At 48.3% G+C, this 19,573-nt stretch overlaps 1 protein-coding gene across 2 annotated transcripts in view; it reads right to left on the bottom strand.

Annotated features, from left to right (window-relative positions):
- Positions 1 to 819: 819 nt before the first annotated feature.
- The window catches only part of LOC119399679 (uncharacterized), a 118,234-nt gene continuing 99,480 nt past the window's right edge, over positions 820 to 19,573 (bottom strand). Inside the window, exons 3-5 of one of the 2 annotated variants that reach the window (XM_037666500.2) lie at positions 17,049 to 17,125; positions 14,110 to 14,202; positions 820 to 1,173 (exon numbers count right to left, since the gene is read on the bottom strand). In XM_037666500.2, the coding sequence (XP_037522428.1) occupies positions 1,040 to 1,173; positions 14,110 to 14,202; positions 17,049 to 17,125 (304 nt within the window). In that variant the 3' untranslated portion in view covers positions 820 to 1,039. The remainder of the gene's footprint in view (positions 1,174 to 14,109; positions 14,203 to 17,048; positions 17,126 to 19,573) is intronic. The other variant, XM_049417811.1, reaches the window with a different exon arrangement.

Below are 19,573 nucleotides of genomic sequence, written 5' to 3' on the forward strand. Positions count from 1 at the left end.
GTAGTCTGGCGGCGGAGAGCACGAGACGGGGAAGAGGTGACAGGATCAGAAAGGATGCCGAGGAGTGCACTGATCCAGGGATCCTTCCGTTGCTCCGCCGTTATGTTGCGTAGGGCGGGTGATGCAAGTGCAGGCTCAACGGCAGATAGGCAAGCACCGTCATCCGATACCGGTGAGCGAGAAAGGGCGTCAGCGTCCGTGTGCTTGCGACCGGATCTGTAAATAACGCGGATGTCGTACTCCTGAAGTTTGAGGGCCCAGCGAGCAAGTCGTCCAGGCGGGTCCTTAAGAGTGGATAGCCAACAAAGGACGTGGTGGTTAGTGACTACGTCAAATGTGTGACCATACAGGTAAGGGCGAAATTTCCCAAGGGCCCAAATAATCGCTAAACACTCTTTCTCGGTAACCGAGTAGTTAGCCTCTGCTTTCGTCAGTGTTCGGCTCGCGTAGGCGACGACATATTCATGAAACCCTGCTTTTCGTTGCGCGAACACAGCGCCAAGTCCGAGCTTACGGCAAGCACGAGCTTACGGTGATGCCGCTGAGGCCACTCTTCTTCTCTACAATATATATATATATATATATATATATATATTATATATATATATATATATATATATATATATATATATATATATATATATATATATATATATATATATATATATATATACATATATATATATATATATATATATATATATATATATATATATATATATATATATATATATATATATATATATATATACCAATTTGTTAAGCTGTTTATTGAACACGGCCACGACATCGACGCCTGGCAAGCAGATACGTAGCTCAGGGATTGGGCTTGCAGCCATTTATAGGCATGCTTTTAAGTGAAGTATCTCATTACGTGAATGTGGCGCGCGTAAATGACTTGCGATAGAAAGGCTGTTTTTGCGTCCATTGTAGGAATATTTTATTTGTATCATTTACCACACACTGAAAAGCACGAATTCGTTGCCGCGTCACGGCTAGAACACCGAACACAGCGTTCATTCATTTTCGTCTCTTTGTGCTACATGCACTCATGTTCCGAGAAAACTTCTGGACCTTGTGCTTTGCCACAGAGCTCTTCGTAATTCATATCACAGGAGCTGTGGTTACCTCGCCAAGACGAGCTCCACACGTGGAGTTCGCATTGAACTTCGCCTGAAACGAACGAAATAACAAACCTTAAGACCCAGTTACGCTGCTTATGAACTGTACGCTGCTAAAGCGCAGCAAACAAAAATATATCATGGCAGGCTCCCGCGACCACAAATAAAAAACGTTTTCCTGTACATTGGCTGCACATTGTTCATCACCTTTGTTTCCTTTGAGGAATACCTCCGATTCATTTTACGGCAGAAGTTTACGTGAAGCACCAAAGAAACTGGTAACGCATAGTTGTTGTTATAGCTGAACTCAATTACAGTGACCAGATTACAAGTAACCCGATTATAAACAAGGTCTCTGTAATGTAGTGCTACGCAGTACGTATCCCTTTTACAGCGAAAGCTGTTATGAGATCATTTTTACCGGCCGTTTTTGGCGCCGTAGTTGTCCGCCGCCGCCGCCACCGCCGCCGGTGTCCGTAACCACTATCGCTCGAAATAAGAAGAAAAAACGAAATAAGAAAAAATTTCCAGGATGGAACGGGGTTCGAACCTGGGCCCTCTGCGTGGGAGCCCAGTGTTGTACCTCAGAGCCATGCCGGTGCTTGGAACTGCCTTGCAAGAAGATGCTATACACGCTTCATGTCCAGAAGGAACCACATTAACATATGTAATTTAGTGTGGTAGAAGAGTGAATTAACAACCACACACCACACAACGCGAATTCTGTAACCAGGCGTCACACAATGCGAATTGCGCAACGCGTGGGCTGTTGGATGTTTCCAACCCATTACAAGGGGCTCTGCAATAATTCTTCATCGTCATCAGGCACAACACCAACAAAGTGCGCATAATGCCTTACATGTTTTTAGCGGGTACCATGGTTCTCCGTTGAATGACGAAAAATGGCGTAGTGGCTGTTTCCCTATGTCACAGAAATTATGATGAGGTACAGCGTAGTGGGTTCCTCGCAAGTGCACTTGCATTTGTTGCCAGGGAAGCCCATAAGCCCATCATCCATTTCCTCAGGGTCTCAATGAAGTTCTTCCCTCCCCTCTGTGTCTCTCTTGCTCACGTCAACGTATGTTATATTGCAAGGTGGGAGAGTGAAATAGCGACCGGGCGTCACATAATGCGAATTACGTAACTGGTGAGCCGTTTACAGCTTCCAACCCATTACAAGGGCTGAGCCACAATTCTTCATCGTCATCAGTCGTCACGTAAACAAAGTTCACATAATGCCTTACATATGTGTAGCTGGAACCTCGCTTCTGCGCACAATGATGAATAATGCGTTGTAGGTGCTTCCCAACTTCACAAATATTCTGATTTATAGCGTAGTGGGTACCTTGCTAGTGTACTTGTAGGAGTAGCCCCAAGAGAGTTTACAACGGGCTCTAGAAATGCCGCTCTTCCAGCTTTCGCTGTGACTGTGCTGCGCTTTCCGCGCAGGCGTGGCGTTTTTTTTTTTTCAACGTTACATCTACATGTGGTGCTCAAAAGGAAAATTACAGCTTTTATTTTTTGTCAGTGCGTGCGGCAGCTTTCTTTTTTCATCAAAATCGCTACCCCGAAAGTTCTTAAAAGTAGTACCTAGATTAGTCTATAACAAACCAGCCAGTACGTTGGTTAGTTTCTAGCTGGTTTTAGCGGTGCAGGTAAAACACTCCTACTATTAAGTTCAGTTGATTCAGTCGGCCAGCCGAGGAATAGACCGGCCGACACTCCATGGACAACAACACGGCGTTTCCGGGCCCCTGAATCGTGTAGGTATAAGATAGCTAAATACATTATTAGGCATTCAATGTATATATAGCAAAAAGAAAACAAAAGAGATGGTTCATCCCTCCATCAGAAGGAATCGATATGACACGAAAGGGAAACATGTCGTACCAGAATTAGTTGATTGTTTATGGTGCACTTGTGTATGAGGGCTTGTGCAATATCTATTGTTGTTTGGCAGATATAGGACCTCTTGGTGGGGACGCACCCACGTGGACGCACCCACGGTACGGAGACGTGCCTAGTGGCACGTCTCCGTACCGGCGACTAACGGCCATGGTCATGTTTTAACCCTTGCGGTAGCTGATGTCGTCAAGATATACCTGGACGCGGCATAGGGTGAATCCCGTGCAAAGATGGCATCAACAAGCACATAGTAAGCACTGATACTCGATATTAACTCCTTCAAAGCGTCGTGTCTTCTTTCTAGCCAGCCCGTTATTCTCACAGGGTGAACGGCGAACGCGGTGCGACAGGCAGGCAGCAGGCAGGCAAAGAACTTTATCGAGCGTCGGAGTGGCTATTTTTCGACGTGGATGGATGCTATGAGCGAGGCTTTCGGGGATTGGGATGAAGCCACCGCCTGGCGATGTGTTAAAGCGTTGACGAAATTACACTTCCACTCTTGTAAAGCGTCGAATGGGACAGCGTAGCAACGGCGCGTTGCTGGAGCCAACTGCGGAGGCAACGAAGATCTTTGGGTCGTTTTTTCGAACCTGGTGGCACACATGCCACAATCCCGTTATAAAAGCCACGCTCACAGCATCCATCCATCCAAGAGCACTTTGAAAGAAAAGTGTGAAAGATAAAAGGCGCGTTCATGTAGCCTCCGTTATGTGTTTGGCGGTAGCGCAGTGGGCTAAACGCACGCCAGCCATCGTCGCGGACCCAGAGGTCGTGGGTTCGGCCCCTGTCAACGGAACTATTTCTATGCCATCTGATGGCGTTCATTTTGCTGACGTGTTTCCGTGACGGAAATACGTCATGAAAGTCTTGGTGGACCCCGGCATAAAACACTTTCGTGTTAAAAGGGTGAAAGCTTGCACTCGTCCGCGCAATGCTTGAGACACAGCGAAGATGGCCCATTTGATGGCGTTTCATGGCTGCCACTCCTTGAACTTGGTTGTAGCTAGGTTGAACTAGGCACTGCCGGTAGAAGCACGGGCACGGCGCCGCTTCTATTCGGCTTTCCGGCAGGCTGGATCTTGACGTAGTGTTCGCATGCGCGCAGCATTCCCCTCACGGTGATCGGCAGTATCTTCTCGTCGTCTGTTGTTCTCCCTTTCCCAGGCCGCGCATTCTGGATCTGCCCGTCACTGCCGTTGCCGTTCTCGTACAGCGACAAGCCTCGCTACACGATGCGCTGCTGCTTCTTCGGGACTACGTACTTCCTTTGCGCGTCCCATGCCGGTATCTGATCGAGCGCCGGAAGCGCCGCGGAACTCGGCTGCGCGATGTGTCTCCGCCGCTGGGCGGTGCTTAGTGGTAGCAGCTGTATGGTTGTCACTAGTGCGCCTGCGCGGCTTGGCATAACGTCACGTGGTTAGACCAGTTGTCCTAGCAGCTGCATCGTCGCTGGTTGCCATGGCTACGGCGTGACTGGCTTTTCGTGAAACGCGCACTTTTTGCGCCTGGCTTAAACAGCTTTGCTGTTAAAACTTAGAAGACGCTTGAGCTTCGCCTTGAAGAGTAGACCGCGACAGCCTAATCGGACCCGGTTAGGATCGCCTTCTCAATTGCTAGCCTAGCTTCGCCTCTCGATGGACACCTAAACCATGCTGCAAGGAGACGAACATCTGTACGCCTGTAAATCGGCTCTTTCAACTATCCTAGAATGCCTACTGCAAGTAGAGTCGAAGTGCCCACCACGACCTAATTGTTCCTTTAGCGAGCTCGCGAGGTACCCACTACGCGACCGTAAGGCAACGCGCGCGCTTGCGCCACTGAACACATTGTTCATGCGGTTGTTGACAATCATGAATAATTATGCATGTGCGCTTCGCAAATGGTGCACCATGATATCAACCAATCGTTGCTCAATTCACAATCTTTGACACCTGGTGTGATTCTACGCTAATGCTACGCAATATGACACGTGTTAATGGCACTGCTCGCACTACACATTATTCATGTAGTGTTTTCTTCCGGGGAGATTTCTGGCGCGGGTGTGGCTACGTGGTAGAACGCCTGCTGGCCACGCATAGGTCATGGGTTCGATTACCACTCAAGCCGAAGGCTTTTTATTTCTTTATTTGCATCTCTCTCGAATATTTGCATCTCTCTCTCACGGAAAATGCTGATTTTTCGCTCACAACCAAGGATGCCTACGTCGACCACCGGAATTTATGCGAAACGAGTTAAATAAGCAGTGGGGAAATTATTCTTTACATGCGCATTTACCGTGTTTTCCCTTTGGAAGAAGTAGGCAATGCCCATTTAGCATTCTGAGCCAATATAAAAAAAATGGCGAAGCTTGCACTAAGCTTGCGCAAGGCTTGAAACTGTGAAGCTAGACGATTCTGAAGTCTAATCTGGCTGCTTCTAGGTTGTTGCGAGGCTTTAGCTAGGTGATTCTACGCTGTTTCTACGTTGCTTCTAGGTTGTTGCTATGCTTTAGGTAGGTGATACTATGTTGCTTCTCAGCGCAGAGAGGTTGCAGTTAACCCACAGACAGTCACAGACACGACACGGATGTCCAAACTCCAGAGAAAGACACTGGCGCTGAAACCGAGCGTTCGCACATTCAGTAGATCTGAGGCCGCGTCGTCGTTCGCGTAGGTGGTCCATCGCTTCAGGTTCTTCTCGCAGCTGCCGTTGCCTTTCCCATTCCCTAGTATTCTTTCGTTGTGCGTGCCTGTTTGAAAACAAAACTAAGAGCGCACGGAAAACACCGTTGCCTACCGCTGTCCTGTGCTCGCAGCTATGTTGGGCAAACCGGTCGTTGCCTAACTTGGCTGGTGGATTTTTAACTATATATTCTAAGAGACGCGGCTGTGTTCCGTTGTTAGACAGGCGCAGAATTGTCGACAGAAATAGAAATCAGCTGACGAGGGAAATCAGCAAGCCACAAGAGATTAAGAAGATGGGGAAAATGTGCTCAAGCGTGCCATGAATTGCTCTGACAAAAAAAATCCACAGTTTCGCCGCAAGTGCGAAGCAATAGACGCAATGGCAACGAATTAGAATGTCACGCGAAGAACGGCAAACAGTTCGAAACGTGCAGCACGCTGCTTAAGCGCAAAGGTCGCATGAAAAGAACACACACAGGACGAGTGCGAACTAACAACGTTCAGAGCTCGACACTTAAAGCGCACTGCTCAAACACAAAGAAGGACGCACGAAACGTACGCACAGGTATACACAGGACGAGCGCGAACTAACAACTGCCACAGTAGTGCGCTCCTTTCGCAAACGGGGCCGCTGCAGCGAGTGAAGTGACCTTTCCGGTAAAAGCACAAGACGTACAAACCGCCATCAGGAGATAAGCGCGCGGGCTCAGGCGACCACGCCTGACCACGCCCTGGAGGGCAAAGTACAGGTGGTAAACGAGCGCGAGAATCGCAGTGAGCGGGGCGCCGACCTCTCAAGCTCGCCCTTCTCGCCTTCTCACTGGTAATGCTCAGAACACGCTGAAATTTCCCCGAGATCGGCGTACCACAAGCGGTAAATGGTATATATAAATAGCTCGCCATTAGTATGCTGAAGGACGTATACGCTTTCATGGCCGAGCCGTCTAACGCCGCGCGCTGCGAAGCGAGGGGTCGCGCGTTCGAATCTGCTCTTCGGAAAATATTTGTCTCAATATATCTTGGTGTATTTTATTTATCTATTCATGCATATGCCTATAGGGGACATGACGGCGACGCTGACACTGACGACAAAAACCAGCCGAGAGTGTCCATATAATTGTTCTGGCAATAAAAAAGAATGAGATTTTCTGGGTGTGATAACGCCATTTTGAAAGAGTCAACTCTTAGTGGATTCGAACTTATGCGGATGATATCGGTCGATTAGGCGATGCCATAAGTAGCGACTGTATTGCAACAATAAATGTGTTGGAAGTAGCGCCTGTGTGTTTATATATCTGTGCTTTTATTGCGTCTGTGTGTCCGTGCGCTTTTATTTTATTCAAGAATGGATTACCAACGTGCCCAAACTGCCGTATTATACGTACCGCTGAAGGACTTCGTATAGATGCTTCAGCAAAGCTGAACCCTGCGGCCGCGGTGTACATCACTGGGTTAATGCCCACTATTTATTAAAGCTTTTCTCAATTACAGGTGGCATCTCTTTAGGAACCTTAATTGGTGTTTGCCGCCCGTCAGTGACCGTCCTAATTTTTATCACGGAAATGACGTATTTCCATCACAGAAATGACGTCAAGAATGCACGCGATCACAGAAAGAAAGTTCCATCAACGAGAGTCGAACCCACGACCTCTCGGTCCGTGACAACATATGCCGGGCACGTTATCCACTGCGCCATGGTCACACATTCTGGAGGCTTTACAAACGCGCCTTCTATATCTCACAGTTCCTCTCACAGTGCTCTTGGTCGGCGGGGTGGTGTCGCCGTCTGGGAGCGGTAGTCAAGTAATGCATTATGACCCTGGCCTAGAACTCCTGCAACGCGTCTTTGCTACGCGTGCGTCCCATTCGACGCGTTTCTAATAGAAGTGCAATTTTGTCAAGGCCTTAACACACCGCGAGGTGGCGACCTTAGCCCAAGCCTCGGCCTCGCTCATGTCATCCATCCGTATTAAATATAGCTCTGCGACGCGGTGCCTGCGTCGCGTGACTGTAACACCGCGTTCCCTGCTTGCACTCGCCCCGACAAAAGTCGCGGCCGCGCTAGAGGGTAGGTACGACGCGCGTTGCGCTTCCTCTAGTCTCGCCGTGGTGTTCAATAACTCTTTAATATGCGGCGGGATGCCGCATGCCCAAGTTCTGCGTCCATTCAGCGACGATGTTCTGGCTGTCACACAACTTTCCCTAATTACGCTCTCACCGGTGACAACTACAACCATCACAAAGCTTCGTTTAAGCATTGATCATGGACGTTAGTCATCGGGACGGAGATGTGCGTCAGCGTTGGTGTATCCACGGTAAACGGTGCTATAGATGCCAAACACCAATAGACATTGTGCAAGCTCTCTTATATCAATGGTCTGTAAACATTCAACTACTTCTGTAAAGACACGTTTTACTTTCGTGTTATACCGATTCCTATGACGGAGGGATCAACCATGTTTTTGTACACAATTTTTTCACACCAAAGTGTTTACGGCCTGCTGAATCAGCTTCCCTGTTAAAATTGTTGCGCATACTCGTGTAGTTTGGCACAGCGCTACACAGATAAACCGGCACGGTCCTGTTGTGCCGCACAACACAGTGGTCATCAGGTACACAAAAGTTTCGTCGTTTATAACTAAGCTACAACTGGGGCTCCATGTTTTCGGAACACAGTCGCCGGTAATATTTTTGACCATTCGGATTTATCTGAAAAACTCCGGCATTAACGGCCAATATGACTGTCGTGTGCTCGAGGAGCACGAAAGAAAGCGACTCTCCACACGGCTTGCTGGTAACAAAAAGCGTTTATTTCAGAGGCGCCCGGACGCGCCTGCTCTCGGGGTGTAAACCGGTCCGCGCACCGGGAGGGCGCGCTGGGCTGTCCGTTGTTTACACTACGCGGCGCGTGCGTGTTACAGTAGGCGAGGCGCCATGCCACATCTCCCTCTCTTAAGTGACTACACCGTAGCGTTCAGGCACAAACACTCTGCGGCCGGAACGGGTGGTGGTTGCTGGAACCCTCGATGTCTCTGCTGCAGCATCGCTGACTGGCTTGGGCAGTGAATTATTGCTGTCGGTTCGCAGCGGGTCACCTCGCTGGGACGAAGCTCCATTGTAGAGGGCAGCTAGCGGTCCCGCGACTGTCGACGGCTCGAAATCTTCGTCGTCAGTGTCGGAGAATAATGAGGAGGGAAGCGGTTGCGCTTTCTTCTGTGAGGCCGGCAATGGGACGAGCATCTTTCTGTTGCGACGCACGTGTCCGCGCTCTGTTTGGACCCAGTAGGAGCGGGGAGTGTCTGCTTGTTGAGTTATTTCCCCCTCGCATTTGAGGTCTCGCACCCAGACACGGGTGTTTGGAGAGAGAGCTGGTAGGTCCTTAGCCGCATGACGACGGTTGAAGTTTCGCCTCTGGCGTTGTTTTGCTTCGAGGTCCCTTTTCGTCACTTGTTTGTTGTCGACGTTTCCGGGAACTAGGAGGGCAGGAAATGCAGGAACTCGAGAGCGTAGCTGGCGTCCCATGAGCAATTTAGCCGGGCTGAAGCCTGTCGGCCCCGGCGTGTCTCTGTAGGCCAGTAGGGCGAGGTACGGATCGTCTGCTTTCTCGAGCAGATGTTTCACTGTTTGAACGGCACGTTCCGCTTCCCCGTTGGCCTGCGGATGAACAGGGCTGCTCGTGGTGTGGTTGAAGCCGTATGCTTTAGCGAATTCTGCGAATGCCGAGCTCGAGAACTGCGGGCCGTTGTCGGATACCACTGTCACAGGGATGCCATGACGAGCGAAAATGCTTTTGAGGTGGTTAATGACGGCGTCTGCGGAGGTGGAAGCAAGGAGTGCAATCTCGGGGTACCGTGAGCGATAGTCCACACATATCAGGTAGTTCTTTCCCCGAAGTTGGAATAAGTCGATCCCCACCATCTGCCATGGAAGCTCTGGTGTAACTGTCGGCAGAAGCGGCTCGGCTCTTTGCGGTCGGTTTATAGCGCAAGTTTCACAGTTAGAAACCATTCGCTGGAGTTCCGATGAGATTCCTGGCCACCACACAGACTGCTTTGCCCTTTCTCTGCAGCGTCCGATGCCTTGGTGCCCCTCATGTAGGCGAGTGAGAATTTCGCTTCTCAGAGAATGAGGAATCACTAGGCGCGTTCCGTACAGCAGGTAGCCATCGTTTTCAGACAGACTTGTTCGGTACTGCCAAAACGGAGAGAGGGGGGCTGGGACGCTGCGTTTTTCCGGCCATCCGTTGAGGCAAAAGCACAGAAGACGCTGGCAGACCTCGTCTTCTTTTTGAGCTTTCTTCACTGGATCGAAGGCGGAAGTTTGCAGACCCATGAGTGCACCCTCTACGTAGGCGCTCACTTCATCACAAGTGAGAGTTCCCGCTGTCGAACTGCTTGCAGTTGGTGCTCTCGAGAGAGTGTCAGCAGTAGCAATACTTTTTCCTGGGACGTACTGCATGACGTAGCTGAAGCGCATGAGGCGCATGCGGAAGCGTTGAATTCGTGGTGGCAGCAGATCGAGAGACTCTTTTCCCAGGAGGGTGATCAAAGGTTGATGATCTGTTTGAAAGGTTGCCGTGAGACCACGCAGGTATTCTTCGAACCGTTCGGCTCCCCAGGTTAGAGCCAATGCTTCCTTTTCTATCTGAGCATACCGCGTTTCGGCGGGCGTTAGGGATCTTGAGGCGAATGCGACTGGGCGGTTGTTCCCATCCGGTTGCACTTGTAGCAGTACTGCGCCCAATCCGTAGGCTGATGCGTCTGCTGAGAGTGTAGTAGGATATTCCGGATGGTATTTTGCCAAGCACTGGCCCGAACAGATGAGGTCCTTGATGTTTTGGAAGTCTTTATCTTGAGCGGGGCCCCATGTCCACTCCGACGTTTTCTTGAGGAGAACGCGGAGAGCGGCTGTCCTTTCGGCCAAATTTGGCAGGAACCTTGCCAGATGGTTCACCATCCCTAAGATCCGGCGGACTCCGGCGACGTCTGTAGGCGGCGGGAGACACTTGATAGCCTCGACTTTTTTAGGGTCGGGACGTATGCCTTGACTACTGATGACACAGCCTAGGAAGGTCACCTCCTTCACGCTGAAAGCGCATTTAGAGCGGTTGAGGGTGATTCCAGAGGAAGCAAGCTTCTTGAGAGTCGTGTCAAGGTTTCCGTCGTGCTCGGCTTGATCGCGGCCAAAGACGAGAATGTCGTCCATGAGATTGACGACTCCTGTTAGTCCACTCAGGATTTCGGACATGCGTTTTTGGAAATACTCCGGTGCTGACGTTATGCCGAATGGAAGTCTCGTGAAACAAAAGCGTCCAACTGGCGTAATGAATGTTGTCAGATCTTGGCATGCCGGGGAAAGAAGGATTTGGTGAAAGCCCGAATTTGCATCTAGTCTTGAGAAAACGGTTGCCTCACCTAACAAAGCGAGCGTCTGTTCCACTGACGGGAGGGGAAATCTTTCCCTGAGGACTGAAGAGTTGAGGCGGGTGAAGTCCACGCATATTCGGACACCTCCTGAGGGTTTCACTACCGGAACAATTCCGGCGCACCAGTCCGTAGGGCCTTCTACAGGGCGGATCACTCCTTGTTGTTGCATGCTGATGATCTCCTGCTCGACTGCTTTCCGTAGGGGCACAGGAATGCGCCTTGCCACGGTCACAGAATACGGCACAGCCGCGGGATTGAGGCGAATTGTGTACGCACCCGGCAGCAGACCCAGACCGTTGAAAAGTTCGGGATATCGTTCCTCAACGCGCTCCGTGGCACACAGAAACTTTACGAGTCCCAAGCTTTCGATGGCAGGCAATCCAAGGAGTGGATGTTTCAGCTTCTGCACAACGTAGACGACTTGGTTCGACCTTCGCGACCTCCACGTGATCGTTGCGTCAAATTTTCCGACGACCAGAAGTGCCCTGCCGCTCGGTCCTGAGAGGGTTTCGCTTGCTGGCTGGAGATGTTCAGGAATTCCAGCAAACGTAGCCGGGACAACGGAAACTTGAGCACCGGTGTCGATCTTTGCGATCAGTGGATAGCCGTTCAGGTCGACTTCGACAAGCCTTGAGTCGTGCTGAGCGTCGGCTGGTTGGTTAGCGGCCCCAAGAAACATCGCTGAGGTTCCTTGCTCGAGCGTTGAGATGTCTCTTGACGGAACTTTTCTGCAAACACGAGCGAAATGTCCCCTTGTGTTGCATTTTGAGCACATCTCAGTCTTTGCTGGGCACAGAGAACGAGAATGAGGCGCTCCACCGCAGTAGTCACACGATTGACTGTTTGATTTCGTGGCGTTGTTATGCGGTCGCGGTAGGTTCTTGCCTTTGCCGCGATGCTTGTGGGAGACGGCGTCGAGACCGGTGTACCCTGACTTGAAAGAGGACGGTTCCCCGGAGGCCTGAAGGAGCTGCTGCTGCTGCTTGTGCACGGACTCCTTTTGGCGTGCCTTAGCGAGCGCCATGGCGAGTGTGAGGTTAGCGTCCATCTGTAGGGCTTCGCAGAGCTTCTTGTCGCGGAGTCCCAGTACGAAGCGGTCGCGGATGAGGCGATCCCGCAAGTCACCGTAGTCGCACCTGTCTGCCATGTTGTATAGGGCGGTGACGTATTGGTCGACGGTCTCGGAGGGCTCTTGTTCCCGCCGATTGAAGCAAGCTGACTCGTACACGACGTTTCTCGCTTGGACGAAGTGCGAGTCAAACTTCGCCTTGACAAGGTCAAAGTTTTTGCTGTCTTCCGTGGAGAGCGAGAACGTGTTGAAAATTTGTCTCGCTTGGCGACCCATTACGTAGAGCAGAGTTCGCACCTGCATTTCACGCTCTTGATGGACGAGACCCGATGCAAAGCGGTAGTCGTCGAACTCGAGGATCCATGCAGGCCACTCGGAGGCTTGATCAAACGTAAATGGCTGAGGAGGCTTTAAAGAGAAGCCTGTCGCGGCGTTCGTAGCTGCCGTAGCCGAGTCCGTCATCGTGGTCGTTGGAGACCGTTGAGGACGACGAGAGCAGAGGCTAGAAGAGACGGCAGAAGAACCCCACTTCTGACACCATGTCGTGTGCTCGAGGAGCACGAAAGAAAGCGACTCTCCACACGGCTTGCTGGTAACAAAAAGCGTTTATTTCAGAGGCGCCCGGACGCGCCTGCTCTCGGGGTGTAAACCGGTCCGCGCACCGGGAGGGCGCGCTGGGCTGTCCGTTGTTTACACTACGCGGCGCGTGCGTGTTACAGTAGGCGAGGCGCCATGCCACAATGACCCTGTTCCGTTCTTTATCGAAAGGACATGTTCTAAGCTGTCTCTGATACATCGGTTTGGTTTCGCCGATATAGAGGTTGCCGCACGTCAACGGTATTACGTAGTCCGCAGTCATCGCAAATATAACAAAGGGCTTGTCGCGCACGGAGCGAGAGACGTCAACGCATATAGGGACACCGGGAGCGAGAGACAACGACTTGATATACGGGCCTCTCGCGGCACCAAGTGTACGGACTTCGTAAAGTATGCATGCGTCTATTGCAACAAGCTTTAAGGTTGCAACACGCACAAACTTTGATGTCTTTTTATTCAAATACTTGTGCTCGTGTGTATATGTGGTGTGCGTAAAACCTTCCAGGCAACTAAAATACGCTTCATGTGTTCTTATGTTTTCGTGATCAGATATCATTCTATATAAAGATATTGGATTATTGAGAATAATGCGAAATTTAACTTTGAATTTCGCAGAACTAGCGATTCGCGAGAAATAAACCCCGAAAAGCACCTAGCGAATATCAAGAAAAAGAAGCTTCAAAAGCACGGATCCCTAGCTATAGCTCACTTGTAAGAACCGAAAATGCATCATCGTCATCGCCATCATCTTGATCGTCTGCAAAACCTATGGCCACTGCCGGAAGAAGGCCTCTCCTTACCAACCCTGTTTTGTGCGAGCTCATTCCACATTATTCCTCTAAATTTCTTAATTTCGGCCCTCCACCTAACCCTTTGCCGTCCGCGGCCGCATTCCCATTTCGTGGCATCCATTCCGGAGCGTTAACTCACCAACCGTTTTGTGTCCTTTCGATGTCATGACCTAGCAAGGTAATTTTTTTTTCTGCTTAATTATTACTTCTACATCAAAGCTGCAAGTTACGTGTTTCTTCAGTTACGCCACTTAACCACCCTAATCAAAGCCAACGTTTTCAGTAGAAGTGCATTACCACTTGTTCACATCAATACACATTCACGTAATACGGCACCTACATGCGTATTGCTCTAACTATAGAAATTTCACATTTAAGCCGTTGTTGTCATGAAAAGAAGAACAGAGATAAAGCACGTCTCGCGCTACATGAGGCTAATGTGCAATCTTTAAAAATGCAAACCAAAGAAAATAATCACCAGTCTTTGTATACTGCTACCCTTCATGACGAAAGTGAGTCAACGATTTAGATACATACCTGAAGTGTCATTGTTACGGATGAGGACAAAACATTTCTGGTCACCACTCCACATACTCAACGTGTAGTTGACGATCACAGAGCTGAATCCCTCTGCAGAATACAAGAAACAGTCCCGTAAAGACTCGCATCGGTGACGTCCATCGGCTGCTTTATACATCTCAATTCAAACTTTAGAAATATAATGATGCGCCTTAGAGAAATCAATTTCATATTTTCTGCAGCCTTTGAAGTACATCATACCATTTCTTTGAAGTGTGGCAAGACGACTTGAGGGCACAAAATATTTAAAATGTATATTCTAGGTTATCACTTGCGTTTGCCGAGTTGAGGAATGTGATCAGAAATATTCAAAATTTTACATTGTCGTTATTCCTTATGTACGTTTCTTTGTCATCGTGCGAAAATTCACTGCAGCGCTTGCAACCTCCTTTGCAAATGCCAAGCCGGCATGCCTGATGAAAGCCTACGAGCGTCATTTTGTGTGCTTTGTGCGGCCCTCTCTATTACCACAGACCGCTTTCCTTCTGCTTTAATGGGCATGAATATCGCCTTAAAGAAGCAGGTGTGAGGTAATGTCGCGGAAATAGCTTCATTTTTGTTTTAACGCGAAGGCGTTTCTTGGCTAGGTTGGCGGAAGCGCGCACCGGCAGGGCGTCCGAGATGTGTGTGTTTGGAAGCCTCATGACACCTCCCACCGGAGCTGGGGCGCGATTCTCGATGTATCCGCCTTGTGGGCTATCATGTTTAAAGCAAAAGCTTTTTAAGCGCACATAAAACGAGGGCAGAAGGATTAAGAATTTGACAGACCACCACTTCATCCACCACGGATTGGCTGGACCTCGGCAAACAGCGCAACCCCTCTTTCCGGTCCTCTTTCCGCGACGTCATTGTAGCGACACGAAGCTTTCACAACTCTCGACACAAATGAGAGGGACGGAATGCGTTTCACCGCAATGAATGCTGCCCCGTCGGTGTTTAATGCAGCACCGCGCGCGCACCCGGTTGTGTCTTTCGTGTCGTCTTCCTTCTTTTCGTGTCGAGTACTTTTTAAAGGCACGAATCAAACGCGCGCTACATTCATCACAGGCACAGTCGGGTATATACACATTGTGTTGTTGAGAAATCAGACTTCAGCACAGCAGTGAAAGTCCTCAGGCAACATGCCTATGTCTTTGACCGCGCCGCCAGGAGTTGCAAGTAGGAGCAGTCCATACGTAACGTTAGCTGTAAATGCTTACTTGGTAGAATCTGCGGCGCGTGTTTATGACATAGAATTGGGCCAAAGGCGTGACCTTCCTCACGTGTCGCGAGCTACTAGCTGCGAACTGTTTATTGACTCAAGCTGTGCCTACACAACCGATGCAAGTACTAGCTGTGTTAGCTTAGCAGGCTTAGGCGTTGCGCTGCTAAGTTCGAGGTCGCGGGTTGGATTCCCAGCCGTAGCCGTCGCATTTAGATGGAGACGAAATGCTAGAGTCACTAAATAATTTGCGCATTCTACACATAGATGCGTTTAATCTTTGTCTTCGCCATGTTCAAAACGTTCACTAGGGCGGTCACACATTAAAGAACCCATGTGGTTGGAATTAAACAGCAATCCCTAACAACGGCGTGCGCTACGATCATATCGTAATTTTGGCACGCGAAACCCTACAAATTCCTTTCACTACAACCAGTGTTAATGACATCTATGTTACGTTTCTCGTGCGTCCTCGTTAGTGTGCGTAGGCACGTCACTTATTGATCACACACTGTTGGCGCATAGAGACGTGTACTGCGATTCCGGCAAGCCCATCTTCAGCAATTCCACAGTCTTTCTAAAAATTTATCTTTTTTATCTTTGAAACATCGTCCCGGCGTTAATGGCGGAGCCATAATAAAGGACGTTTTCGGGTAGTGTCATCAAGGCTCTTCTCTAACAGAGAAAACGTCTGACAAACGAAATATATGCTTATCAGTTCAAAACTATTCCTACAACCACATCAGCCTGTATTTCACAACACAAGTTGACATTTTAAACCACTCAATAATTTGCAAATTCTACCCATAGTTGCGTTTAATCGCAGTATTCGCCAGCTTGAATGAATTCTCAAGGGCGGTCACACGTTTGCTAAAGATATCGATTCTGTAGTCGACTTCACTCATCAGCCAGCAGAGGGCTGAAGAGTTGCACGTTGGAAAGGGTGCATTGTGTTCGGATATAGCATCTCATTAAAGAAGAAGACGTCATCGAGTTATGTACTCGTCTGGGTGTCGCGAGCTGAAACCAGCGTCGCACTGACCGGCGTTCAGAACCTACGTTTCAAAGGAAATTAATCGAAGGTTGGGAAAAAGCTAGAGCTAAAGAGAATCAGCTACATACTCTTTAGCCACGAATTATGATGGAACGTCTTGAAATTGCGCACAGCAATATTTCCAAGGCACTCAATATTACATTGCAAGAAAGAAAGTGAATTAAGTTTATGGAAAGAAGGGGAAGAAACGTGAGGCTTCTGGGTTTCTTGTGGCAACATCAACATCGCATATGTACGCCAAATTTGCGGCGAGAAGTCTATTACCAGCGCACATTACAGAACACCGCAATATCCGCAAGCCGTTTGAACGAATAAATAAAGCTCATGTTGTAGTGTGAACTATTCACGCCAAACAATCGACAGATAGTGCTAGCAGCTACCATTTCTGCAAGTAATATACATTCTCGCTACACAGCGGGATAACAGGGTACTACTACTTTGTGTTTCTCCTGATAATGGTTGTGTTCACTAAAAACAACTTTTCTGTCTAATAAAGGTGAATGCAGGGTTGTTTTTTTTTATATATCGTTACCAAGAGCCGTAAGTTTTGCTTGACGTGAATTTCGACCTCATTCTATAGACACGTTCTTCGAGTGCGCGGGTGATGGAAGCAATCACATTTGAAATAAAATATTTGCTCACCTCTTGTATAGTTTACGTTCATGGATCCGTTCCCACCTGCTTCATATAGTGCTGCTGTAGTATTGTAATCGGTGTGACTGGAAAATATCAGAATAGCTAAATGTACATTTTCAGTTTAATAGAAAGTAACAGAACAGAATTTGCATAGCTCACTCATCGCTCACTCATTTTCTTTTTGAAATGCGTGGTATGGAATTCTGCACTAAACTCCAGCTTAAGATTTGAATAGCACCTAGCAGTATCCATTAGAACAAAGTATTATTAATAAATATTACTCTTTTTGACGCAGATGTTGTGTTATGATACACGTAGACCTTTATTTTCTGAAAATTACTCACTTAACTATTTTGCTTATTTCGAAAAGACAGCACAAGGGAGGCAGCCTAACCTAAAATAAAGAGTGTCGATAACATATTAAAAAGATAGAGAAAGAAAGAATTTATTTGAAGGCAGAGAGGTCGGCCTGAGCTAGTGCGCTCTAGCCTGCTACTCTGCACAGGGGAAAGGGGAAAAATTAGTCATGAGGGGTGATGATGGAGAGAGGAATGAGATATGCGTATATACAATAACCACGTATCATAGTGGTTTCGCTAGAGTCTGGTGTCCAGTCCAGTGCTGTTAAGAAAATCTATAACAGCCCTGATAGCGATTGGTGATTTTTTCTGGTCGCACATAGCTGACAAAATACCAGTATCACTTAGTGTTGCTACACCGCCTCCTTCCAACGTTGAAGCGAGCGTATTACGTTGCGACACGTAAAGTGGGCAACCACACATTAAAAACCCTACACAGCAAAAGCGCCTGTTCTATAGCTAGATGCCTCAAAATAAAAGCACAACATACAAAAGACAAAGTCTAGCAAGGCCTGAAGTCATGTTTAACAAAAAAATTGCCTGGAAATAAATGAAAAATATACAAATGCACACTAAGTCTCGTCAAAAATATACAGTAACGGTGCTCCTAATAGTGTATAAAAACAGTGAGTGTTCAACAAATTCCCAAAAGGATGTCGGGGACTGCACGTAATCTGCCGTTCGTCATCGCTTAAAGGGTAACGACTGAATATAGAAATGTACTTCCTCTGGTCTCAAATGCGCCGAGAGAGATATAGAGTTGAGCAACGCTTTCAACAGGACTTTCCAGTTTTGAAAAGATATGTTGGAGTAATTACGAAAATTGCGAAAGGAGAGGAGAAACATCTGGCGTCTTTCGTTAAGCAGCTGGCGTCTTTTCGTTTTGCTTTTAGAAAACATCTGGCGTCTTTTGTTGGTTTATTTCATCAATCAACGGCGTTTTGAACAAAATTTTTATTGTTTAATCCCGCACAGGAGAAATCTCAGCAAGCACTACCTTGGAGGTAAACAATGGCTGCTAATGGGAATGAGAGACAGAAGAAGTCGGCTTTTAGCTAACACTTACACTTCTACTTCTACTAACGTTTCCTACTGGAACATGCCAATGGCTGCTAATGGAGAATGAGAGACAAAGTGCGTTGGCGGGCTAGTTGGTTGTTCATGCTTAGTTTCTACAGCGCTGTGTGTGTGTTTGCGTGTTCCTTCTCCGTCCGCGTCCAGTCGCGCTGTAGAAACTAAGAATGAGAGACAGAAGAATTCGGCTTTTAGTTAACGCGCACGCTGCGAATTTTTTATTGTTCAACAACGCACAGGAGAAATCTCCCACCGGCGCCACCTTGGAGGTTAAGATCTGGTACTAGCGTTAAGACTGGTGACGCACTACGACGGGGACGAACGGGTGCCGCTTTAAGGAGCTTCGCCCCTAAAATGCATCCGCAGAACATAAAATTTCGTTTCCACGGCGCTGTCTGACTGCACCACCACACGTGTGCCTTACCCAGATTTTCATGTCATATGCTACAGTCATTTCATTCTAAAAAAAAATTCGGCAGATCCCACGCACTGTGGGAATCGATGTAATGCGAAGCAGCCAGCAAAGAGCTGCATACATCGCCTTGTTTGTCTTTGAGCCAAATGAAATCATTCATGCCATGGCATCTAGTCCACCATATATCGCATGTTTGCAATGCACGCATGCATGCACAATCTGGTATACACCATGCCAATGAAACGCATATTCTGGTATATACAATGCATGACCTGTCGCTTATGTTCATCACGCACTCGAGTCGTGCCATACCAATTTCGGTACATATCCAGTTAACAAAACGGCCGGAAGCACACCATGACAGTGGCATGTAAATCATACCGTACATGACATGCATAACATGATTCGCATGTTAAGACCTCTCATTTATATTCGTCGTACAGTCACATCGCGCAACATCAATTTTGGTGTATACCAAGCGAGCAAAATGGCCGCGAGTGCACCACGAGTATAGCATGTAAATCATGCCATACATGACATGCATGTCATGATTTTCTTGTTAACACCTTTCATTTACGTTCGTCATACAGTCGCTTCGCGCACTACCAATTTTGGTGTATATCAAGCTAGCGAAACGGCCGCGAATGCACCATGAGCGCGGCATGTAAATCATGACATACATG

The sequence above is a fragment of the Rhipicephalus sanguineus genome, chromosome 7 (genome assembly GCF_013339695.2).
Source record: "Rhipicephalus sanguineus isolate Rsan-2018 chromosome 7, BIME_Rsan_1.4, whole genome shotgun sequence".
NCBI lineage: Eukaryota > Metazoa > Arthropoda > Arachnida > Ixodida > Ixodidae > Rhipicephalus > Rhipicephalus sanguineus.